Raw genomic sequence first — 25653 nt, 5'->3', positions numbered from 1 at the left:
AAATATATCTATGGTCGGGAACAACAGGAATTTGGGAAATAATAACCACTTTCTGAAAGATAACATCTCTAAAAATAGAGATCTTACCCCAAATGAGGAAACCTTCGCTTACTGCAACCTGTACCCTAAAGTTTCAGACAGCTCCATGGGAAATGGAAGAGGTGTCATGGATCAATATTTTGATGATAAATTGGATGTGTTAAATTGTACATGTTGCAGGGATAAAAAGCATAGATTGGGCAATTAATATGAAACCAGAATTCTCTGTGGAAACCTGCTCCTTTTCAGGTGACCTCAGGTCAGTTAACCTCACCGTGCCTCAGTTTCTCCTTACATAAGATACAGATAAGAAGAGCACATATTCAATGGTGAGCATTGAATGATGTGACACATGTCAAGTATTTTAAGATAATACCTGTTTCATTGTACACTTTCAAAAATTAATATTAATGACTGGTATTATTGCTGATGTTAGAACAGAGTGATTCCAGTTATTTCACTTACAACAGCTACACAGGAAAAACAGGAAAAAAATAGGCTTAAGATCTCTTCATTTAGCACTTAGAAACTGCCATTGATTCTATGTATAATGTAACAAGTTCTGGTATGTTCCGGGCAAAAAACTAATTGTGGAAGTGAGGATGGTTATGGTAAATTATGTCCTCTCTTGAGGATCTTAGCACCTAGCAAGGAAGTCAAGATCCTCATACATTAAAAGCAAACATTAGGGCATGAGTTGAAATAGTCAGGGTAAGCAAACCTATGGAATAGTGACATCAACTTAACAAATCTCCAGAACTTATGTATCCAATGTGTAAGATGTGTGAGGCTTCCTGATAAATTGTTTCTGCTCAAAAAAAAAAAAAAAAAAAGAATGTTTTAAAGATTTTCCACTGACATCCACTGGATGGGAGTGTAAAATCTGTGTGTTCATTTAGGTATATTTTGACAATGTCTATCAAAATGAAAAAAAAAAACAAAAAACCATAACCTTGACTTAGGCATCATAAGTATTTCCTTGCACATGTCTGGAAGTATATCTATCTATCTATATAGACATATATATAATATAATATAATATATATTATAATATATAGATAGATATACTCACAGACACGTACAAGGAAATACATATTAAGATGTTCACAGCAGCACTATTAGTTATACATTGGAAACAACTAAATGTCTCTCAACTGGCTCTCAGAGACATAAATCACAGGAAATGTATATAGTGGAATACTGTGCAGTCATTAGGAAGAACAATGTGGATATGGAAGTGCTTATCTGGAGAGATGCGCTAGTCATACTCTTAAACAAAAAGAGCAGCCTGGAGAATAGTGAATGTGAAAATTTCACATTAAAATGAACTGATATAATATGAGGTGGCAACTTCATCTCTGGGTTTATATATCCAAAAAAATTGAAAGCAAAATCACGAAGGGATGTTTGTACACCTGTGTTCATAAAGTGTTATTCCTAATAATCAATGATAGAAGCAACCCATGTATCCACTGATGGATGAATAGATAAGCAAAATGTGGTAAATACATACAATGGAATAGTATTCAGTTTTAAAAAGGAAGGAAATTCTGACACATGCTACAGCATGGATGAACCTGGAAGACTTTATGCTGCGTACACCAGTTACAAAAAGACAAACACTGTATAATTCCAATTATGTGAAGTACCTAGGTTACTCAGACTCAGAAACAGAAAGGAAAATGGTGGGTGCCAGAGGGACAAGGGGGAAATGCAGAGTTGTTTAATGGGTATGCAATACAGTTTCAGTTTGGGAAGATGAAAAAGTTCTAGAGATTGGTTGATAACAATGTGAATGTACTTAATGCTACTGAACTATATACACTTAAAAATGGTTAGGATGGGGGTTTCCCTGGTGGCTCAGAGGAGAAAGAGTCCACCCGCCAATGAAAGAGACATTGGTTCCATTCCTGATCCAGGAAGATCCCATATGCCGTGGAGCAACTAAGCCCATGCACCACAACTGCTGAACCTATGTTCTGGAGTCCAGGAGTCACAACTCCTGAAGCCCTTGCGCCCTAGAGTCTGTGCTCCACAGCAAGAGAAGCCACTGCAATGAGAAGCCCAAGCACTGCAACTAGAATAGCCCCCGCCTGCAATGAAGACCCAGCACAGCCAAAAATAAATAAATAAATAAATTTTAAATCTTTAGGATGGTAAACTCTGTGTTATATATATTTTACCACAATTTAAGTTTTTAAATGAGTTGATGTGTTACATGTCTGCTAGTATATATGTAGCAATTTCTGAAGAGTCTATTAACAGTACTTGCTTTTTTCCCATTGGGTACTCAATTTACTATTTTAAGGTTTTTACCATTTATAAGCTGTCAGTTAAAAAAAAAAAAAAACCTTACAATTGTTTGATGAACATCAGTAACAGCACTTTTGGGTTGTTATATGACCTGGTGCCAAAAGAGAGGAAGAAACACAATAAGTGCCACGTGTCATGATTTTTCTGAGAGGAATGAATAGTGGCAAAGAATGGTCACTAAGGACAACAAGATGAGTGAGTTTTTCCTCAGTGCAGAAGCAATGTAGCTGGAGCAGGTAGAGAAGTTCTGACCAATTTCAGAGATGTTAAAATGTGAGAGGGGGGAAAAAGACAGTCCTCAGTGTGTTTGGATGCCTGAGCTAACTAACCTGATGAGGGTCTCAGTGAGGAGTGCTTAGGAAATGACACTGGAAAAGTGGATTGGTGCTATATTGTGGCAGGATTTAAAGGACCAACTGGCACATTTAGATTTTGCTGTAATGATAATGCAGAGCCGTGGAACATTTTGAGCAGCAGAGTGCTGGGTGGAAAAGGAGTATAGGAAAATTAAACAGGCATTTTAGATTGAATGCTAGAGTGGGGAGCAGAGATAGGAAGGAAGTCAGGACACAATAATCCAGGGGCAGCGAGGTGAGGTTCAGACTCAACACCAACAGGTACCACTCCTTCTTAATTATCCTCTGGCCTTTCATCTAAGGTCCCTCTTTTTCTCTTTCAAACTGCCCAGTTCACACCAAGTGGGGCATTTTTATCCTCTTCTTGTTCCAGTCTTCTTTTTTTTAAATTAATTATCTAGCATTTATAGTCATTTACAGTCAGATATGCAATAGCTTAATGTGAATGAAACATGTTCTGGATGGTTCATCTGGGTTTGTTTACAGACATTTTTGTCTGGCTCCTGAAGTTACTGTGGTCAGATTTATACCTGCTACCACTACTACTGCTCTGTCCGTTTGCTTTCTCCATTTACTTCCTGGCCTCCAAGGCCTCCCATCTCCCCCCCAGTTCAAACTTTACCTCTTCTATGAGGTTTGCCCTCACTCCATCTGTCTTGAGGAAGGTTTCTGCCTCTTATAAGAGCACTTAATGCACCACTCAACAAACAGCACTTATTACCATCTGGCCAAACGTGTCCCCATGTCCATAATTGTATTCTTACACATTTAATGCATCCTTGTCTCCTCTGCCAGATTTCTGGAGTTTGGTTAGCCTAGACCCAGGGGCACAAGGCCTGACACCAGGAAAAGAGGGAATGATGAGGCCCAATAGAGGTGGGAAGCTCTGAGTCCTAATCCTGACACAGCAGGTGTCCACCACTAGGTGGTAGTGGTGACCAAGCATCTTCCGGTCTCCGTGCCTCAGGTTTGGTATCTTTTAAATGGAGATGTTACCTGCTTTGCTTGAGAAAACATAACATGACCCTGGGCTAGTAATAGAAGAACCCTGGCTTCCACTGTCATCTTCTCAGAATAGCAGAATTACTTTTCTAAAATACTATAAATTACTTTTTATAATTTTTATAATTATTTATTATAAATTTATTTTAAATTAATTTAATATTATTAAATATTAGCAATTATTTGTTTTAATTAATTTATTATAATGCTATTTATAATATTTTTACAAATATAGCAGAATTACTATAAATTACATTTGGGGACTTCATTATTTCTACATATAAAAAATTAAACTACCTTTAAGTTTCTTAGAGTGTGTTCTCCAGGGTTCCTGGAATCCTTTCAGGGGACCAACAAGGTCAAAACTATTTACATACCAGTATTCATAGCTATGAGCTTCCCCGGTAGCTCAGCTGGTAAACAGTTCGCCTGCAATGCAGGAAACCCCGGTTTGATTCCTGGGTTGGGAAGATCCCCTGGAGAAGGGAATGGCTACACCACTCCAGTATTCTTGCCTGGAGAATCCTATGGACAGAGAAGCCTGGCGGGCTACAGTCCATGGTATCTGCAGAGTCGGACACGGCTGAGCACAGCACAGCAGTCATAGCTATTTCTCTTCATTCTCTCTTGTGAGTGTACAATATTGGTATTCTAAGGATAACTTGGAATGGATTTCTTACTGTTTTGAAATGAATTAATATATTTAATTTTTTCCCGTTTTCTTAAAAAGGAAATACATATGTATAAGCGTGTATATGTACACACCCATCCTACACAAACAAAAGTTCTTAAATGTCCTTAAGTAATTTTGAAGTGTAAAGGGGTCCCGAGACCAAAAAATTTGAGAACTGTTGAACCAGATTCCTAGCTCGTCATTCACTCACTCAACAAATAACTGTTCCTCCCGAGGCTGCATTTCTTAACGAAGGCGATGATCGAGAAATAGTCCCCGCTCCCAGGGCGTTTACATTTGAGAAGGACGGCAAACGAATATATCAACAAGACAGCTTCTAAAAGCGGTGTCATGAAGACATAAAGCAGGACACGTGTTTCCTGCGCAGTGAAACCCTCCACCGCGCAGGGTCAGCCCGGGGTCTCTCAGCCCGCTGAGCCTGCCGGGCGCTGGGGACGTGAGTACCGGGAACCTGGACACCGGGAAGCCGCTGGTGCCGGCGTATGGTGACGTCACTGGGCCGCGCCAGCCAATCGCGGGCGCCCCCCCGTCCTAGACCCCCGCGGCGGCCCGCGGCCTGCGGGCGGCGCTGTGGCCCGTCGGGCGGCCCCACGGAGCCGCCATAGCCGCCCGCCTCCCACGACCCAACGTCTCCGCCGCCGGCTCCGCGCCGCCGCTATGGCCGACGTGGAAGACGGTGAGGAACCCTGCGCCCTGTCGTCTCACTCGGGGAGCTCAGGATCCAAGTCGGGCGGCGACAAAATGTTCTCTCTCAAGAAGTGGAACGCTGTGGCCATGTGGAGCTGGGACGTGGAGTGCGATACGTGCGCCATCTGCAGGGTCCAGGTGATGGGTAAGCGCAGCACGCGAGGCCCCGGCTGTGCTGCGGCCTCCGCAGGCCCGGCTCCGGGCGTGGGGGGAAGGACCAAGCCTCTGAGAGACCGTTCCTGGAGGAGTGGGGGCGGGATCGCCCTGCCCTGGCGCCGGGAGACCGCGGGCCACGCCCGAGCTGCTGGTGATCCGAGGGCTGCGGCCGCTGCCAGGGGCCGAGGGGTCGTTCAGCAGGCGACCTGTGCCGGGGACGGGTATTCTGGGAGAAAAGGGGGTAGCAGGAAGGACAGTTAAACAAGGTCATTTCCAGTAGTGATCGGTGTGATCACGACAATAAAAGGTGATTTAATGGGAGCTGGGAGAAACCACTTCGGTTTGTGTGGCCAGCGACGCCACCCTTTGCCGAAAACAAACCACACAGACGTCAAGGTCAAGGCCCTGAGTCACCGGATCAGTCTGATGCTTCTGGTCACACACCAAAGTGATGCTCCGGAGTCATCTTCCACTAAAACGACCACTAGTCGTGCTCTGGAGAGGCGCGGGGAAGAAGAGTGTTCCTAGCCGTCCCCTTTCTGGATTGGCTACTGTTCTGCTGGCTTTTAAACCTGGATGATTCAAGATTGGTCGGATAGCACTCGATTGGCTTGAACTAGAAGAATGTAAACCCTTTTATTCAGAGGCATGAAGCTTCATCTCTTTCCTGGCCACTCCCCATCGTAGCATTCCATCTCTTGGAGAAGGGTAGTGCCCTCAAATCCGGCCTTTATGGAAAGCCCTCTTTTGCAAACTTGTTACTTCTTTCTATGATATTTTTAATAAAAATATTGGACCAAGTGAAGCCTTTCAGAACAGCTTCATCTGGTTGTGTTTTATATGGTCTCTGTTTTAAGCTCTTAGACGACCTTAAAAAAGAGTTGCTGTTTAAATGCACATTATATTTTTAAATAGGGCATTTAAAACTACAGCATTTAAGAGCGCCTTAAATGTCATTTCTTGAAGGTAGCTGGAGAAAACTGAGGCTTCTGTAGTTTGAAAACTTTGTGTCTTGCACAGAAAAATGAGACCCTTGGAGAAAATAACTTAAAAGTGGCTTTCCCTTCTTGAGCATTGAAAATTCAGACCTACCAGAAACAAGAGGTTTCTCAATTTACTCTCTGCAGTATGCGCTTATGTTTTTCATTTATAGGAATTTGTTTTAAAGAGAATTTGCAACTGTGGGATTCAAATATTTTTTTACTTTTTAAAAGAACTAGATTTCAGATGTGATCCACTTATTTTGTGCATCGGGTTTTTAGGTACTTAGTTTATGGGCCTGAAATACAGCCCCCTTGCCCTAACCCTTTCTTGAAAGCTAGAATCATAACTTTCAGTTTGAGGGATTTTTGTTCTTTTTTAGCTTAAAAAATTTTTCCTAAAAGAGCATTTTATTTTCTCCCCAAAGAAAAAATTTAAATCAGTAGGTAGAAATGCAAAATATAAAATAATAGTTGAAAGTTTCAAGAAATAAACTTTACTGGGATATTTAAGGTAAGTCGAAGTATGGGCTATAAATGACTCACTGCTCACATTAACTTTCTAATTATAGCAAGTATTTGGCTACTGTGGATTAATGTTGCAGATTTACAGCAGCTGTACTTTGGGTTCAGGAAAGTATTCTGGGCTAGACCTCTGTATTTTGTTTATGAGGTGTTAAAATCCATTTAGTGGTCAGGTGACAGCAGAAGGAAGTTTGTTTTCTAGCATCATTCTAAAAGGTGTTACTGTACTCCTTAGAAGTGCGCTGTTTTAGATAGTAAGAACATCATCAAAAGAAAATGTTTTCTTTTATCTGAAACTTTAGGAGTTTTTATCTGTTGAGGTCAGTTATTGATAGTGAATCTAAATCAAAGCTGTAGGCATGATTCAGAGACTTCTAGATTCTATAACTTAATCCTGTGTCCTTGATATTTGAATTCATCTCATACACCTAAATGATTTGTTATAACTTCTTGATCTAAGAGTTTCCAGTCAGCCCATTCTAATGTAGTTAACACATTCTTCCTTGGTTTCCACTCTGCCTACTGTATTGTGAAAGGAGCAGCTAGCAAGCACTGGTGAGGAAGAGGGGACTAGCTTTACTTGTACTGTCAAGGGTTAAAGAGCCAGAGTAACCTTCCACAGCTATCTGTTAACTTGGATGTTTGACATAACCTTCTGGAGCCTTGTTTTCCTAATTTGTAAAAGAGACTGTTGGGATCATGAACCCTAATTCCGTGACTGCACAGAACCAGAGGCATGTCTTCCCCCTTATATCATGATGCTTGCGATATTTAGTTGTTTACCTATCCACTTTCCCATTTACTGGTGAGACCAGGGACCCAGACCCCGGGCATTACTCTTTGCACAGGGTAGATATACTCAGTAACTGTGAAATTGAAGAAAGCCTCAGGAGGCAGTGGTTGTTTTTAATCCACACTGAAGAGGCCAGGGTGGTGTGTTTTTTTAAGGGTAAAAGCATGCAGAGAGGAGCAAACAAATGCCTGAGCATAATCCAGTGTAAGAAAAGAAGCAGGCTTCAACTCTATCCTGTTTCTATTTTTATAGAATTTTTCTCTAATTCATATTAAAATCTATTTTTTTCTGTTAATTTGAACTTACTTTCACCCAACTTTGCCTGCTTTCAGCTAGTGAATGAGTCCATTTCTTTGGTTCCTAAAATATTCCATATTACCTTCTTCACCAAGCAAATGGTAGTACAGACTGAATTTTGAAAACTTCTAGTATATCCTTTTGGTTTCCATTCCTCATGTTTACTCCCAGGTAATTTATTAAAATACTTTACCGTTGTTGGGTAAATGCTTTGGGCTCAGATTATTTGTAAAGGGAGCATTTCCTTAAAAAGGAAAAATAAGAGAGAGAACCTAATATTTAGGACTTTTTATTTTATTTTATTTTTTGGAGTTTTTAAATTTAATTTTTATGTAGGTTATACAGTCACAACTTCAAAACTTGAGAAAGTATGTGGTGAAAAACCCCTTCCCATTCCATCTCCTCCCAGGTGAACTTTATTATTAGTTTCTTGAATATCCTTCTAGAGTTTCTATATATATTTAAGCAAATACCAACATATATGTATGGCTTATTTAAAAGGATGTCTTGAAAATAAACTATGTGTAAAATTGATCTGTGTGCATGTGCCCAGTGAGTAATATAGTGGAATATAGCATATTTTTCCCTAGTGGTTACATCCACTGTCAGGACATCTTTTCATCAGCACTTGTAAAAATAAAGGGTCAGTAACCCTTGGGAAATTGCTCCTGGTCATAAGTAAGTTAGTAGAGTGCCTTGTACTTTATTCATCTTTAAGCAGTTATGTTCAGATGAGAAATTAATAGTATGAGTCTTTTAATCTACATCTCTAACCCTTTGGGCCTTTTATTTGACTTTGAAGTGTATGGGGTTTTAAAAATTGCATTCTGAGCATCAGAATGAGAATTGCTATTTGTTTACTTTTAGATGCCTGTCTTAGATGTCAAGCTGAAAACAAACAAGAGGATTGTGTTGGTATGTTGTAATTTTGTTCTGCTTTTTCAACTGAAGGTTTTCTCTCAGTGGGGATGTTTGAATTTGCAATTAAGATTGGCTTTATCAATACACAAAAATAAACTGTAAAGCAGTGATTCATATTTAATATAAAATGTGTTGGTTCTCAAAGGGTCTTAATGGGATTGTCTGTAAGTCCTTTAATTGCTTGTAATTCAGAAGACTTGGTTATATATTATAGACATGGGCATGGTAAACGTTTTAATAATCAAAAAAGAAATATATTTTCTTCTATTAAGAAAAATATAAAATAAGGAATTTGCCAAAACATCCTTTAAATTTTGAGTATGTTACAGGTTAGTTTTGGTCAGTCAGGATTTTGTTCTAACAAAGCATTTCAGTTTTCAGTACTCTTATGATCCAGTATTTAACTTTTCTACTAAGTTGAAAATAATTCTAAATCTCCAGATTCCTTTGGATGTAGCTTATTGATAGAAATCTGTTAAATTTTACTTACATGTGGTACTACAGTAGTTGTCTTAGGGGGAAAAAAAAGTTGTCTTAGGTTAAATATTGTAAGCAACTCAGATTTTTATGCCCTAGCTCTTGAGGTCACCACTTCTAAGATTGCTATATAAAAGTGTATAAAGATTTTCCTGGAATGAAAGGTTAACTTTGTACTTTTGTTTGTGTGGTTTACATACAGCTCCTGAATGATTCATGTAGTTTTAATCAAATCCTGTTTCTTTCTTCTGAAAGACTTAGAATGAGTCCTCCTAGCTTCCAACCCCTACAACTAATTTTCATTAAAAGGTTTTTTTTTCTTCTTTCATTGTTCTGTTATATAGCTAAGTTGGTCAAGCAAGGGACAAATGAAGCCCATGTTTGTGGTTGTATTCCATGTTATGGGTGATTTCCCTTGATTTAAATTTTTTCTTTGAGGCTGTTTTAAAAATATTAATTTGAGAATTGTGAGGGGTAGGCCAGCTATCTTTGATCACAGAGAGGCCCTTTTTTTCTTGAAATAGACCTCTCTTTCAAAGCCAACCACTTTGAAAATTCCATTCTGTTTGTCACATGAGGAACTGCACTGCCTATGAATGACTTAACACAAATCATCACCACTTCCAGAAAACAGTTCAGAGGTACCACTAATAATGTTTAGAAGCATGCCACCTATTTATAGTAGCCTGCTATGAGCCGAAAACATTTAAAACTCAACATATCTTGGTAGATAAAACTCAGAAGGGGACTTCCCTGGTGACTCAGTGGTAAGAAATCCCCCTGCCAGTGCAGAAGACAGTGTCTGATCCCTGGTCCGGCAGGATCCCACATGCTGTGGAGCAACTAAGCCCACGTGCCACAGCTACTGAGCCTGTGCTCTGGAGCCCAGGAACCGCAGATACTGAAGCCTGAATGCCTAGAGCCTGTGCTCTGTAACAAGAGAAACCATGGCAATGAGAAGTCCATGCATCATAACTAGAGAGTAGCCTTGGCTTGCCACAATTAGAGAAAAAGCCCAAGCAGCAACAAAGACCAGCACAACCAAAAATAAAGAAAGAAAATTTAAAAATCAGGAGGACATTTTTCAATAAACTAACTTAAAGGCCCAAAATGTCTCCAAGGTCAGTGCATGGGTGGAGTGGTTTGGTATCTAAGGAAGACTCATCTCTTAGGGCTTCCCTGGTGGTGCTAGTAAAGAACCTGCCTGCCAGTGCAGGAAGCACAGGAGATGTGGGTTCCATCCCTGAGTCTGAGAGATCCCTTGGGTAAGGGCCTGGAAATCCACTCCAGTGTTCTTGCCTGGAGAATCCCATGGACAGAGGAGCCTGGCAGGCTACAGTCCATAGGGTTACAAGGAGTCAAATACAAGTGAACCGACTTAGTACACACACAGGTCTTTTAATCTCCCAACGTGAGAAAGACTGACAGCATGTGGAGCTGTGTGGGAGTGAGAAGCCACCGAAGCAGCCTCAGATTCTAACAGTGATGTCAGGTTTCCAAGCATAGCGCCTTACCTCATTTTTTTTTCTTCATTTGGCTGCACTGGGTCTTAGCTGTGGCATGTGGAATCTAGTTCCCTGACCAGGGATTGAACCCCAGGCCCCCTATATTGGGAGCACAGAGTCTTAGCCACTGGACCACCAGGGAAGTCCCCTTACCTCATTTTTAAAGTGTAATTTCTATATGTAAGGTTCTTTTTCTTTATGACTAAAAAAAATTATTTTGGCCAGATTTAAGATTATGAACCATAATTATTACATAATAAAATAGAATGTTGAGCTCAGTAAGTTAAATTGAAGTATGTAATGTCAGATATTCTTTTTTTTCCCAGTTGTCTGGGGCGAATGTAATCATTCCTTCCACAACTGCTGCATGTCCTTGTGGGTGAAACAGAACAATCGCTGCCCTCTCTGCCAGCAGGACTGGGTGGTCCAGAGAATCGGCAAGTGAGAGCAAACGAAGGTGTTCTTCACGCAGTCAGCTGTTCAGAGCCCTGGTGGGTCTTGTCGTCAATTGCTCTACAGAGGCTAGAACTCTCCAGGGGACTAATTCTTCGAATAGGAGATGGATCTGTGGTCTTTTGGGACTCATCAAAGGCATGGTTTAGCCTTTTTCAGTTTTATTTTCAGAAATTCTCTACAATTACGATAATTTATTAAGGATGGTCTTTCCTACCTCTGGTATGTGTCTCACACACTGCTTAGAAGTGCTATAAAGGAGAGGACTATACGTTGAACAACCTTCATAATTTACTTACCGATATCCAAGGAGTTATTGAAGCGGTTCCATTCAGAAGAGAATTTTTTGCATGCTTATGGTTGATCAGTTTTTTAAAAAGACAATGTTACAGTAACAAATAAAGTACAGTTTAAAACCCAGTTCTTATCCTTAATGTGTTCCTAATATTTATTTTTGGCAGGGGGGAGGATAATTAATGAAATTTTTATTTGATACAATTTTAAGTTTGGACCAGGGAACAGGGTAAATAAAATTTAACCTTTGGGTATATGGGATTTCAAGTGTCTTTATAATCCTCTCTCTCTGACTCATCAAGAAAACCTAGATCTGCACTTACCTAGTGAGTGGTAAAGGACAGAAGTTTTTTTCAGCTTCTGGTTGTATTGTGTTATAATTTAATTGTGTTTTAGGTGGAATGTTAACAAGGGGAAAATGTTTACCATTGTCACATTGGGTCAAAAAGTTAATTTTACCACATGATGTTTTAATAAATGGTTTATTATGTTTACCTCATTTGAATTGTCATTCTTGCAAGTTTATGCTCAACTTTCAACTTAAACTAATTTGGCAAGTGAATGCTTTTGTTTAATTTGAAAAAATATTAATTTGCTCTTTCTTTGGTGATAATAAAATTGTATTAATAACTTTATTACCTGCAAACATAAGTGTGAGAAAATACTTAAATTTTATCAAGTCAATTCACATTCAATGGAAATATCTTAGGATAATTTAGGAACCACAAGTTCATTTTGAATTTGTCATAACATAGGCTATTGCTATGCATTTAGAAAACTAAAATCTTCAAATCTTAACCATTCACTTCTGCAGTTGTGGAGTTTGCCAGTCTGAATCTTTTTGAATCTAAGGAATGTGGATACATAAAAGAATATTAAAAGTATAATAATTAGAAATTAGAATTCTGCATGCTTTCAACTTACCTACTATTAGATTTCTTGTAAATTTTGCTTTATTATTCTTTTCACAATTAGCTACTGAAAGAATTAATTACAGTATACAATTATGTTTGGATTTTTTAAATGTTTGGACCATTTGAATGTGTTTCTTGTGCAATAAGCTATTTTAGCCTCTCTTTGACCTTCTTAAAAGGTGGTGTCTATAAAATGTGAACCAAATATTTGGCTTTGCAATAAAGAGAGAAATAGTAAGAATGTTGAGTTATTTCAGTCTGTAGGACAGTATGTAAAGGAAATCCGGAGAATGGTGGTAATAAGTTGATTTTCCACACAGCAAAACCACAGGCCCACCTCCTAACAAAGCTCTGTTTCTCCCATCCAAGTACTAACCAGGCCCGACCCTGCTTAGCTTCCGAGATCAGACAAGATCAGGCGCGTTCAGGGTGGTATGGCCGTAGACAAAAGCTCTGTTTCTATTACACATCAGTATCTGAGGGTAAAAGAGGAGGAGGGACTGGGACAATACAGCCCTGATCCTTCCCATCTGGGGTGATATCAGCTCATCTGCATAGCCATCTGAAAGTTGAATATACGTTGTTTCATCAGAAAGGACGCACTGTGACATGAGTTCAAGTGCAAAAGTTAAGCATTGAACAGGTTTTTCCTTCCATTTGGTTAAACAGTGTTGAATTTTACCTCACTAGTGTATTGGAAACACATCTGTGATCTTGGCCTATTTAATTTTCTATCTCTGCAAGTTGTATTCTTGTATTACAGCTGACATCTGAGTAGATATCATCCTACCAAGCCCATTACTGGCTTTTTAATAAAATATGTTCTCTTTACTCTCCTGCAGTAAAATAACGTAAATGTCTCCACACATAATTAAAATGTATATAGTAATAATTGTAATATAGAGTAGAAATGAAAGTATAATTCATTTCTTTTTCAGTATGTAAATTCTTAGACACAATTATACCAGAAGACATAATGAAGTAGGCTGATGAGTGTGTGTCTCTGTGTGTGTGTAATCACCGCAGGAAGACAGCAACAATGTAGACTGCTGTGACTCAGAAACGTGAGGAGCTTTTCCATTGATAAGACATTTTCCTCCTAAGATGGTGGACTGTACTAGTAAAGTTCTGAACAAATGTACAATCTTGATTTACATTTTAATTGCATATTCGGTAACTTCAATGGATTTTAAAGCTAGGCAGAACTGTGCTTTGTGTTTACATGTAGAAAGAAATTAGATTCTAGCCACAGATAATCATAGATTTTTCTACTACATGAGTGGACATTTGAAAGTCATGTAGGATGTTGAACTATGTTTCTTCCTATGAGACTCTACATGTTACAAGATATCACACTTCCCTGGCTTCCACTCACCAAACACCAGTGGTGCCATCGATCCTTGTGCCACCCAACGAAAACATTTCCAAACATCCCCTTTAGAGGTAGCATTGGCTGTTTGGAGGGACACTGGTTTCAGTGCTTGTACTGATGTATTGCGATGTATTCTTTGCTGCCACTATTTCGGAGAAACATGCTAATACGACACAGAAAATACATTGTTTTAAGTATATAGGGTTCAGAATCTTGAATAACTGCTATTCTAAAGAGTTCATAGAGCCAAATCTTACTGATCCATGCCCTGTTCTCTAAAGGTATGAACCACTATTAAATTAGTGTCCAATACCTGGGATACTCGTGATGGTGAATATTCACTTTAGGCTTAAAGAATAAGCCTTAAATTATTTAAATGAAGCTAATATAGAAAGCTTTTAGGATCAGAAAAAAGTGTCTTAAGTGTTCCTTTAGAAGTTTAGTAGACATCTGATAAGAAAGGAAATATTAAAACAATGCTTTGTTGCTTTTCAGAATATTGCCAAGGGCTATCTTTGAGTAACGCTCTGAAAAGAAAGAAAAATTCCATGTTTACTTTAGTGAGTCCTTATTTTTAAAAATATTACTGGTTTGGATGTAAGGAAAATTAGAATTAAATACAAATAAATGTAAGATTTCTATATTGGATGTTTGAATGGTGTAACAAAATACATGAGAAATGCTTACATGATGGTTCTTCCATAGCCATCTTTATGTCATTACATTTCTGCCATGGTCAGGCTTTGTTCAACAAAAATATCTTACAGGAAAAGTCTTTTCTCTGCATTTTGATATTGAGTTTAAAGCCTGAGAGCTGAAACTCTAGTGCCAGAATACCTGGATTTGCATCCCAGTGCCAACGTTTTCTTGTGTGACCTTGAACAAGTTACTTCTCCCTTTACTTAAGTTTCCTCATGTATAGTGTAGATAACAATAACAATACCTCCCTTATCAGATCGTTTTGAGGACCAAATGTATGAATACAAATGTAAAACTGAAAACAGCTTCTAGTGCATGGTAAGTGCTACTGTTTACTTCATTTTAGTGATTTCTGGAAGATGCTTTAACAGAAGTGGAACTTTAAAAAATAATGTGCTTTTAGTTATGGCGTAAAACATTCCTAACTGTTCTGAATAAAAGTATTGTGAGGAAAAATTGTTATAAACAGATTTCTTGTAGCACTGTGAGCTTTTGTGGAGGATGGTAATGAGACCTTCATGACTTGCCTGTTACATTTTTTTCTAATTCATGTCAACAAGATTTCTAGATTTTATATTAAGAAAAGGTTTTATAAATGTTGAGCTCTCTTTAATTTTAGGTTTCCCATCTCAGTAGAAGTATTTCTTCGGACCTTGCAGATATGAATATAGCAGTACATTTAAAAATTTTTATTGAAGTACAGTTGATTTACAATGTTGTGTTAATTTCTGCGGTACAACAAAGTGATTCAGTTTTGTGTATGAACGTAGTAGTCACTCAGTGACTACTGAGTGTTGCAAAGTGTCGGTCTCTTTGCAACCCCATGGACTGTAGCCCACCAGGCACCACCATCCTTGGAATTCTCCAGGCAAAAATAATGGAGTGGGTTGCCATTCCCTTACTCCAGGGGTTATTCCCAACCCAGGGATCAAACTCAGGTCTCCTGCATTGCAGGCGGATTCTTTACCTCTGAGCCACCAGGGAAGCCTGTATAAAGTTCCCTGTGATACATAGGACCTTGTTTATCCATTCTATGTTTAATAGTTTGCATCTGCTAATCCCAAACTCCCAATTCATCCCTCATTCCCCACACCTCCCCCTTGGCAACCACAAATCTGTTCTCTGTTATCAAGCAGTACATTTTTTGACCACTTGATTTGGGGCGTATCCACACATTTAGAAAAAACAATCTTTTTTGATTGCTCTCGGTTTTCATCTTCCTAGATTTTCTAGGAATAAGCTTTACGATCAATCTGATACTTTCTCTTGCCCATGCACTTGATAAACCTGAGTCACTGGTTGGAACTCAAGCTGCTTTTCCCAGGTTGGCTGAAAATAAGCTTTCCTGAGTGGCTGTAGCTGCCATGCAGCATAGTAGTAAGACCGCCTGTTTTGAAGCCGCTCAGCCTGGCTTGGAATCACAGCTGTATCTGTGTGATATTGCACAAAGTCCTTAACTTCTTTGTGCCTATTTCCTCACCTAAAATGGAATAACAATATTATCTACCTCATAGAGCTGCTATGAAGATTAAATGAATTAGTGCATGTTAACTGCCTAGAACAATGCCTGAAACAGAGTACACACTCCATAAATGGTAGCCATCATTGTATTGTATTGGCCAAAAGGTTCCTTTGGATTTTTCTGCAAGATGTTATGAAAAACCTGAAGGAAATTTTAGCCAACCCAGTAGATCACTACTGCCATTGCAGACCTCTGCCTTAATTAGAGAATGGCCTTTCAGAAAGGCTTGTTTGCTGCTTGTAAGAATCCTGATGTTTGTGTGTCCCTACAATGTGTAAAGAACTGTCAACATGGGTTTTTAGAAGAATGGTTTTCAACCTTTTTTGTTTAACCACCTCAACACATCTGAAAAGCACATTTCATCAGTAACAATGGGATCTCCCAGAAAGATTTTCAAAACAGGATGTGTGTAGCAGACAGGCAGGGAGGAGAGTAGGGAAAAACTGCCCAGATGACAATCTTAGGTAAAAATTTTGGAACTGGAACTTCCCTGGTTGTCCGGTGTTAAGACTCCGAGCTTCCAATCTGAGGGGCTCGGGTGTCATCCCTGATTGGGGAACTAAGATTCCACATGCTACTTACTCACCTTGGCCAAGGAAAAAAAAAAAAGTTGGAACTATTTTAGCACAGATGAAATGTTCTACACCAGTTGAATTTTATCCTAGCCTCTAAGAAGATGCCTACTGTCTTAATTTATTGGAACTTACAAAGAAAATATAAATTCTTTGTACCAAAATTTTAGTGTAATAGAATAATCACAATTTTTGCCAGACCACCAGGGATGTGACTTTATAAATCCAAATAATACATAGCATAAAACAAGCTTTGTGTGGTTGTTATAATAGCAATTCTTAGACCTTTATTGTACATTAAACCCTATAATGCTAACTACTACTGTGCTTTTTCTCTACTTTTATAAAAAGTTACATATAACATTGTAAATGTGTGTGCGCACTCAGTCGTGTCCAACTCTTTTCAACCCCAGCCCGCCAGGCTCCTCTGTCGATGTAATTTTCCAGGCAAGAATACTGGAATGGGTTGCCATTTCCTCCTCCAGGGGATCTTCCCTACCCAGGGATCAAACCCCAGTCTCTTGCATCTCCATCTCTTGCATCTCTTGCATTGGCAGGCGGATTCTTTACCACTGTGCCACTTGGGAATAACATTACATATTTATAATAAAATTTTATTATTTATTGCTTGCCATACCAATATAATTTGAATACAAATAAGTTTTCTCTCTTCAGAGGTGGCAGGTCTGTTAGGGAGTGTTGGATTTACAATAGCATTGTGGAGTAGAATGTAATGGACCTTGTAAGAGACACTCAGTGCTCTAGGAATTAGGAGGGACATAACACATTCTCTTGCAACATATACAGTACAATCAGCCATCCATATCTGCGGCTCCTACATCCAGGATTCAACCAACCAGGGCAAAAGTATTCTCAAAAAAAAAAAAAAAAAGTTACAGAAAGCTCCAAAAAATGATACAGAGAAGATTAGTATGGCCCCTGAGCAAGAAGGACACGCCAATACATGAAGCACTCCATAGTTTTCAATCACAAAAAAAATCTCCAAAAAGACATCACCTTTGGTTCTATCAACACTCCACACACCCTCATATTTGCCTGGTAGTAACCTTCTATGTAAGGTAAGGGGAGAAGGGGGCCTGCCCATGGACAAATCAGACTCCCTTAAGGAAGAAAACGTGAAATCATTTCTTTCTTGAAGGGTATAGATCTGTGCTGTTTAGTAGGGTCGCTACTACAGTCATCAAGACAGTATGGTACTGGCACAAAAATAGAAATATAGAACAATGGAACAAGATAGAAATTCCAGAGATAAATCCATGCACCTATGGTCACCTTATCTTTGACAAAGGAGGCAAAAATATACAATGCAGAAAAGACACTCTCTTCAATAAGTGGTGCTGGGAAAACTAGGCAGCTACATGTAAAAGGATGAAATTAGAACACTTCCTAACACTATACAGAAAAATAAATTCAAGATGGATTAACGACCTAAATGTAGGACCAGAAACTATAAAACTCTTCATGGAAAACACAAGCAAAACACTCTGACGTAAACCACAGCAAGATTCTCTATTACCCACCTCCGAGTGTAATGGAAATAAAAAATAAGTAAAAAAATGGGACCAAATTATACTTAGAAGCTTTTGCACAACGAAGGAAACTAAGCAAGGTGAAAAGGCAAACCTCAGAATGGGAGAAAATAACAGCAAATGAAACAATTGACAAATAAATAATCTCCAGAAGATACAAGCAGCTCATGAAGTTCAATACCAGAAAAACAAACAACCCAATCAAAAAGTGGGCAGAAGACCTAAACAGACATTTCTCCAAAGACATACAGATGGCCAATAAACAAGAAAAGATGCTCAGCTTTGCTCATTATTAGAGAAATACAAATCAAAACTACAACGAGGTATTATCTCACACCTGTCACAATGGCCATCATCAAAAAGTCCACAGACAATCAATGCTGGAGAGGGCATGGAGAAAAGAGAACCCTTTTGCACTGTTGGTGGAAATACAAATTGATACAGCCACAATGGAGAACAGTATGGCTATTCCTTAAAAAACTAGGAATAAAACAACCATATGATGCAGCAATCCCACTACTGGCCTTATAACCTTACCTTATAACCAATTATGTCTTTTTCATAATTGAAAAAGACACATGTTCACTGCAGCATTATTTACAATAGCTAAGACATGGAAGCAGCCTAGATGTCCTTTGACAGATGAATGGATAGGGAAGTTGTGGTACATATATACAATAGAATATTATTCAGCTATAAAAAGGAATGTATTTGAGTTGGTTCTAATGAGATGGAGGAACCTAGAGCCTATTATACAATGTGAAGTTAAGTCAGAAAGAAAGACAAATATTGTATATTAATTCATATGTATGGAGTCAAGAAAGATGGTACTGATGAACCTATCTACAGGGCAGCAGTGGAGATGCAGACACAAAGAACAGACTTTTGGACACAGTTGGGGAGAAAGAAGGTGGGATGATTTGTGAGAGCAACATTGGAATGTGCATATTACCATATGTAAAGTAGATAACCTGTGGGAATTTGCTCTATGACGAAGGGAGCCCAAAGCCAGTGCCTTGTGACAACCTAGAGGGTGGGGTGGGGAGGGAGGTGGGAGGCAGGTTCAGGAAGGGGGGACATATCTCTACCTATGGCTGATTCATGTTGATGCATGGCAGAAAACCATCACAATATTGTAATGATCCCCCAATTAAAAATAAAAGACTGTAAAAAAAAATAGTGTAGCTACTAGCCAATAAATTTAAATTAATTAAAGTAAAGCTTTAAATTCAGTCCTTTAGTTACACCAGCCACATTTCAAGAGCCCAGCAGTAGCATATGGGTGACGGCTTCTATACTGGATATCACAAACAGAACATTTCCCTCATGCGAGAAATTTCTATTGGACAGTGTTGGTATAGACCATCCATTTTATAAGGTCTTTCCATCAGAATGGGTCTTTCCATTAGGTCTTTCCATGGGAGCCTTAGGTATATTAAATTCTGTTTTAAGTGTCCTTCCACCTTCCCTTTAAAAGATTATCTCTGGAAACTAGAATGTTGAACATGAGCCTTATTTTACTAATTAAATATTATCCTTGGCAAAAAAGAAAGAATTAAACATTTTAAAAGTATTTACTTTTTGAAGTATAGCTGATTTACTGTGTTGTGATAATTTCTACTATTATGGTAAAGTGATTCGGTCATATTTATGTATATACACACGCATGTAAGGCCCTGGTGACTCAGACGGAAAAGAGTCTGCCTACAGTGCAGGAGACCTGGGTTCGATCCCTGGGTCAGGAAGAGCCCTGGGAGAAGGAAATGGCAACCCACTCCAGCATTCTTGCCTGGAAAATTCCATGGACAGAGGAGCATGGCAGGCTACAGTTCATGGGGTAGCAAAGAGTCAGACATGACTGAGCGACTAAGATGATATGCCTATATACTTTTCCATTATGGTTTATCATGTAAATCATATGTATTTTACTGTGCTATACAGTAGGACCTTGTTATTTATTCATTCTATATATAATAGTTTGTATCTGGCAACACCAAACTCCCACTCCATTCCTTCCCCACCCCACCTACCCTTGGCAAGCACAAGTCTGTTTTCTATGTCTGTGAGTCAGTTTCTGTTTCATAGATACATTCATTTGTGCTGTATTTTAGATTCTATTAATAAATATAAGTTATATCATATAGTATTTGCTTTTTTCTTTCTGATTGACTTCACTTAACACGATAATCTCTAGGTCCATCCATGTTGCTATAAATGGCATGATTTCATTCTTTTTATGGTTCAGCAATAGTCCATTATATATATGTATTTAGTTTTTATGCTGCTAAATTGCTTCAGTCATCTCTGACTCTTCACAACCAAAGGGCTATAGCCCACAAGGCTCCTCTGTCCATGGGATTCTTCAGGCAAGAATACTGGAGTGGGTTGCCATGCCCTCCTCCAGAGGATCTTCCTGACCCAAGGATCAAACCCTTCTCTTACATCTCCTTCATTGGCAGGCAGGTTCTTTACCACTTGCCCCACATGGGAGGCCCCATATAGTTGTCATGTGATCCTGCAATCCTATTCCTGGTCATATATATGTAACTGTAAATTCAAGTACCTGCTTCTATGTCCGTGATAGATTTGTAGCAGTGGGACACTTGGCAATGTCCGGAGACATCTGCAGTTGTGACAGCTAGGATCAGGGGTGCTACTGGGATCTAGTGGGTAGAAGCCAGGGATGCTGCTAAACACCCAACAGACACAGGACTGTCCCTTACAACAAAGGATTATGGGGCCCCATAGCTCTGAGGGTGAGAAATCCTGGTTAATGCTAATTTATATACGTTTTGATAATTTTTTTGAGAAGGTAGAATTCCCTATTAGAATCCTGCTGAAACAGGACCATGATAAACCTTGTATAACACGATGTGCCAAATTCTCTTCTAAGAGCTTTACATGTATTAATTCACTTAATCCTTACAAAACCCTTCTCTGTTATCATGAACTCTGGGTTTTTTTGGCTAAGGAAACATAGACACAAGAAGCCAAGTATTGCTATGGACTAAATTGTGTTCCCCCAAAATTGATTTATATGTTCTATCCTATGGAAATTATGAACTTTTAAGAAGAGAAAGACATCTCTCTCTCCCCCACTCTCTCTGTGTGTGTGTGTGTGTGTGTGTGTGTGTGTGTGTGTCTCCTCCTACCCTGGCACTCCTATATGCACTGAGAAAAGGCCATGTGAGGACACAGCATCTGTAGTCATCTGCAACCCAAGGAAAGCCCTCACCAGACACTGATGCTGATGTCTTAGAGTTTTCAACCTCCAGAACTGTAGAAATACATTTCTGAGATTCTGAAAAAATACATTCCTGTTGTTTAAGCTGCCCAATCTATGGTATTTCGTTAAGGCAGCCTGAGCTAAGACACCTGCCCAACTTTAAAACACTAGGGAATGAAAAGCAGGATGAAAATCCAGGCAGACTGGTTCCAGAATCTGTGTTTTTATCACTAGCTTATATTATCCCAGTGGGCTTCCCTGGTGGCTCAGGCAAAGAGTCCACCTGCCAGTGCTGGAGGGGTGGGTTCAATCCCTGGGTCAGGAAGATTCCCTGGAGAAGAAAATGGCAACCCATTCCAGTATTCTTGCCTGGGAAATTCCATGAAGAGAGGAGCCTGTTGAGCTACAGTCCATGGGGTTGTGACTAAACAACAAACCAAATTTTGTTTGTTGAACACTTGCCAGGGATTGAACACTTGTCTCCTGCGTTGGCAGGCAAATTCTTAACCACTGAGCCACAGGGCAGCCCAAAATTTGATTTTGTTGTTGTTCAGTCACTCAGTCGTGTCCGACTCTTTGCCACCCATGAAGTGATGGGACCGTATACCATGATCTTCATTTTTTGAATGCCAAGTTGTAAGCCAGCAGCACACCAGTTTTCCCTGTCCTTCACCATCTCCTGGAGTTTGCTCATCCTCATGTCCATTGAGTTAGTGATGCCATCCAACCATCTCATCCTCTGTCATTGCCCTCTCCTCCTGCCTTCAATGTTTCCCAGCATCCAGTGAGTCAGGTCTTCGCATCAGGTGGCCAAAGTATTGGAGCTTCAGCTTTACCATCAGTCCTTCCAATGAATATTCAGGACTGATTTCCTTTAGGATTTATTGGTTTGATCTCCTTGCAGTCCAAGAGACTCTCAAGAGTCTTCTCCAACACCACAGTTCAAAAGCATCAATGCTTTGGCGTTCAGCCTTCTCTGTGGTCCAACTTTTTCGCTCTCCTCTTTCACCTTCATCAAGAGGCTCTTTAGTTCCTCTTTGCTTTCTGCCATAAGGGTGGTGTCATTTACATATCTGTGATTATTGATATTTCTCCCGGCAATCTTGATTCCAGCTTATACTTCATCCAGCCCGGCATTTCACATGATGTACTCTGTGACAAAATACAGCCTTGATGTACTTCTTTCCCGATTTGGAACCAGTCTGTTGTTCCACGTCCAGTTCTAACTGTTGCTTCCTGACCTGCATATAGGTTTCTCAGGAGGCAGGTAAGGAGGTCTGGTATCTCATCTCTTTAAGAATTTTCCACAGTTTGTTGTGATCCACACAAACTGGTGTGGATTTACCATAGTCAATGAAGCAGATTTTTTTTTTTTTTTAATTCTCTTGCTTTTTCTATGATCCAGTGGATGTTGGCAATTTGATCTCTGGCTTCTCTGCCTTTTCAAAGTCCAGCTTGTACATCCGGAAGTTCTGGGGTAAATAATATGGTAAAACATGTTAAGCCCTTCTTCCCAAGTAAAAGTATAATTATGTCTCAATACTTGAAGTTCCTGGAAAACCTAGTTATATCCTTAATAAATCAGGTTTAATAAATAGATAATGGTGCATGATGTAGAGTTATGTTTGTTTGTTCTGGTCTCTTTTAAACACTAGTGAACCAGCTGGCAATACATTTGGCAGCAAATGTCAGAAAACCTGAGCACAGTAGCTTTAAAAGATGGCGGTAATTGTCTCACAGTGAGAACCCCGGGGTAGGAAGCAGGGCTAGTACAATGGTTGGTGGTGCTATCAGGAGCCAGACTCTCTCCTTTCTGGCCTTGACATCTTCATCTTAAAATCTCATTCTCACTCCCTCTCCCCCATGGTCCCAGGATTGCTGCTGTTTTGCATGACTCATATGCACATTCTTGGGGAAAAGTGAGGGGGTGTAGGGGAAGGATTTTTTTTCCTTAAGGAGATTTGGACTTTTACTTGGGAAGGGCCACCCTTCCCACTGTCTTTAGTCTATTACTCGTTGGCTAGAATTTTGTCATACAGCCTCTTCTAAAGCAAAGGGAAAGGGAGATGAAGTTTGCCTTTCCAACTTTTACAGTAGAGGAATAAAAAAGGAAAAGTCATTGGGAACAGGTGTTGGATGAATCAACCTATATCAACTGCTACAATTCATGTTAGCAAGTAACTTAACAGTTGTTTATACTTGGGGAGTTGTTGCTACATGTAAAACCATGCCCTCCATCCTCAGAAGCTGGTGACTAACAGAAATTCTTGAGCTTGTCTTATGAAACAATAAATAAGGGAACAACTTGTTAAAATCCCTCTGCTTATAACCTGCCCTTACTGGTTAAGCTTGCTTTCAGTTCAGTTCAATTGCTCAGTTATGTCCGACACTTTGTGAACCCATGGACTGCAGCACACCAGGCTTCCCTGTTCATCACCAACTCCCAGAACTGACTCAAACTCATGTCCATCAAGTCGGTGATACCATCCAACCATCTCGTCCTCTGTCGTCCCCTTCTCCTCCTGCCTTCAATCTTTCCCAGCATCAGGGTCTTTTCCAATGAGTCAGTTCTTTGCATCAGGTGGCCAAAGTAAAGCTCACTTTAGTTTTTTGTTTTTTCTTCCTTAATTGCCTACCTCCAAGCTTCACATAGGCCTAGGTAATCTATCATAAGAGTCATAAACTACCTTTATAGATAACACCTCTGACCTATGGCTTGCTAGTAACTGGAGCATAAGTTGTTTTTTAGGGAATTAGAGTCAGCTCTTGTCCAGTTCAAGCCAGCTAAGACTGGTTGGGACCACTGATTTTATAACTGGGCCTGGGACTTTTCCTGGTGGCCCAGTAGCTAGGGCTCTGCGCTCCCAATGCAGGGAGCCTGGGTTCAATCCCTGGTCAGGGAGCTGGATTCCACACGCTGCAACTGAAAAAACAAAACTGGGCCTGTATAGGTGTCCATGAATGACTTTTTTCTAATGTCGGAGAGTCAAAAACTCCACCTTTGGATCATGCTAAGCACCTCTATTTTTGACCAAGCATGTCACAAGAAGCACGATACACCTGTACAGAACACCGATTACCTCACTCTTTCCCTACCTCCAATCACCTTTCTCCACTCCTGAGACCACTCTACTCATTTATCCCGTAAATGTCTCAGGTCCCTTGCCTTCAGGAAGGCAGATCTGAGACTTGTTCTCCCATTTTCTCACTTGGCTGCCTCATCAATAAACTTTCTCTGCTGCAAACCCTTGGCATCTCAGGGTTTGGCTTGCTATGCATCAGGCAAACCAGCCTGGTTTTGTAGCACATGCACTTTCTTTTCAGACTCCTAGAATTGGAAAGGATCTTAGAGCTCATTTTCTCTCTGAAATGACAGCTTTGTGTTTGTATTTTTTAATATGCTGACTTGGAAATCAAAAAACTAATGAGCCTGGGTACATGTTCCTTACGACATGAATTTGGATAGTTCTCGAATAAAATTATATGTCTCAAAAATATAACTCTATAAAAATCATGTCATCCAGGCTATAATACCACTTTTAGATATTTTTCCTGACTAATTTTATGCAGAGATTATAGAGTCATTAGTCTTTATATTTTGAAACTTTGAACTGAAATAGTGCATGAAATCTTTCACAGATAAAATTAATTGCTTCTACAATTGTCCTGAGAAATGTAAGCTGTTTAGAAAGATACAAACCTAAAGCTCTTATCTAACTATCTTATTGCTGCTTTCACTGCCTCAAGGTCTACAAAACATTCAGCTTCTCTACTAAAGAACGTGGTCATTCAACAGAATACTGCCTAATAAGACCATATTGTCAACAAAAGCTTAATTAAAGAACTAGATGTTGGGCAAAAGAATTAAAAAGGTACTTCACAAAAGCAGATATACAAATAGAGAGTCAGCATATGAAAATATGCCTAATATTCCCCATCAGAAGTGTAAGTTAAAGTTGCCATGAAATGAGAATAGCTCCAGTTTAAAAGACTGATAACACCAAGTCTTGGTGAAGATGCAGAGGCTCTGTAATTCTCCTTCTTTGCTGGTGGGAATAAAAAATGAAACAGCCATTTTGGAAAATAAAAGGCAGTATCATAAAAAGTTAAATATGCATCTACCCTATGATCCAGCAATTCTATTCCTGGGTATTTGCCCAAGAAAAATGAAAACATTTGCCCACGAAAAACAGTCAATGTATCTTTAAAGGCACTTTTCATACTTAAAACACTAACCCCAAACTGGAAACAAACCAAATGTCCATCAATAGAAGAATAACATTCTATTCATAGAATGGAATGAATA

At 39.4% G+C, this 25653-nt stretch overlaps 2 protein-coding genes and 1 pseudogene across 3 annotated transcripts in view; all 3 read left to right on the top strand.

The window, feature by feature from the left end:
* LOC122445252 overlaps positions 1-2150 on the top strand; it is a 54936-nt gene extending 52786 nt beyond the window's left edge. Inside the window, exon 10 of the mRNA XM_043474230.1 lies at positions 1959-2150. Within this exon, the coding sequence (XP_043330165.1) occupies positions 1959-2009 (51 nt within the window). The 3' untranslated portion in view covers positions 2010-2150. The remainder of the gene's footprint in view (positions 1-1958) is intronic.
* A 2687-nt stretch (positions 2151-4837) lies between these two features.
* On the top strand, positions 4838-11991 carry RNF7 (ring finger protein 7). 2 transcript variants are annotated; one of them, XM_043474226.1, is made up of 3 exons: positions 4838-5229; positions 8710-8757; positions 11072-11991. In XM_043474226.1, the coding sequence occupies exons 1-3, from the start codon at positions 5062-5064 to the stop codon at positions 11126-11128; spliced, it is 273 nt and encodes a 90-aa protein (XP_043330161.1). In that variant the 5' UTR covers positions 4838-5061; the 3' UTR covers positions 11129-11991. The 2 variants fall into 2 exon arrangements, with proteins under 2 accessions (XP_043330161.1, XP_043330160.1); XM_043474225.1 differs by having other exon boundaries at positions 4861-5236.
* A 5488-nt stretch (positions 11992-17479) lies between these two features.
* LOC122445646 lies at positions 17480-17555 on the top strand (annotated as a pseudogene).
* Positions 17556-25653: the final 8098 nt, after the last annotated feature.

Source organism: Cervus canadensis, chromosome 7 (genome assembly GCF_019320065.1).
Source record: "Cervus canadensis isolate Bull #8, Minnesota chromosome 7, ASM1932006v1, whole genome shotgun sequence".
NCBI classification, from domain to species: Eukaryota; Metazoa; Chordata; class Mammalia; order Artiodactyla; family Cervidae; genus Cervus; species Cervus canadensis.
The sequence above is the reverse complement of the archived record's forward strand: the minus strand, read 5'-3'. Positions and strand labels throughout refer to the sequence as shown.

What these genes read in the sequence shown, in the direction of transcription:
- RNF7 (XM_043474225.1), top strand. Translation starts at nt 5,062, where the DNA reads ATGGCCGACGTGGAAGACGGTGAGGAACCCTGCGCCCTGTCGTCTCAC. An exon ending in CTGCAGGGTCCAGGTGATGG is followed by an intron (nt 5,237 to 8,709) that starts GTAAGCGCAGCA and finishes GTTTACTTTTAG; the next exon opens with ATGCCTGTCTTAGATGTCAA. An exon ending in CAAACAAGAGGATTGTGTTG is followed by an intron (nt 8,758 to 11,071) that starts GTATGTTGTAAT and finishes TTTTTTTCCCAG; the next exon opens with TTGTCTGGGGCGAATGTAAT.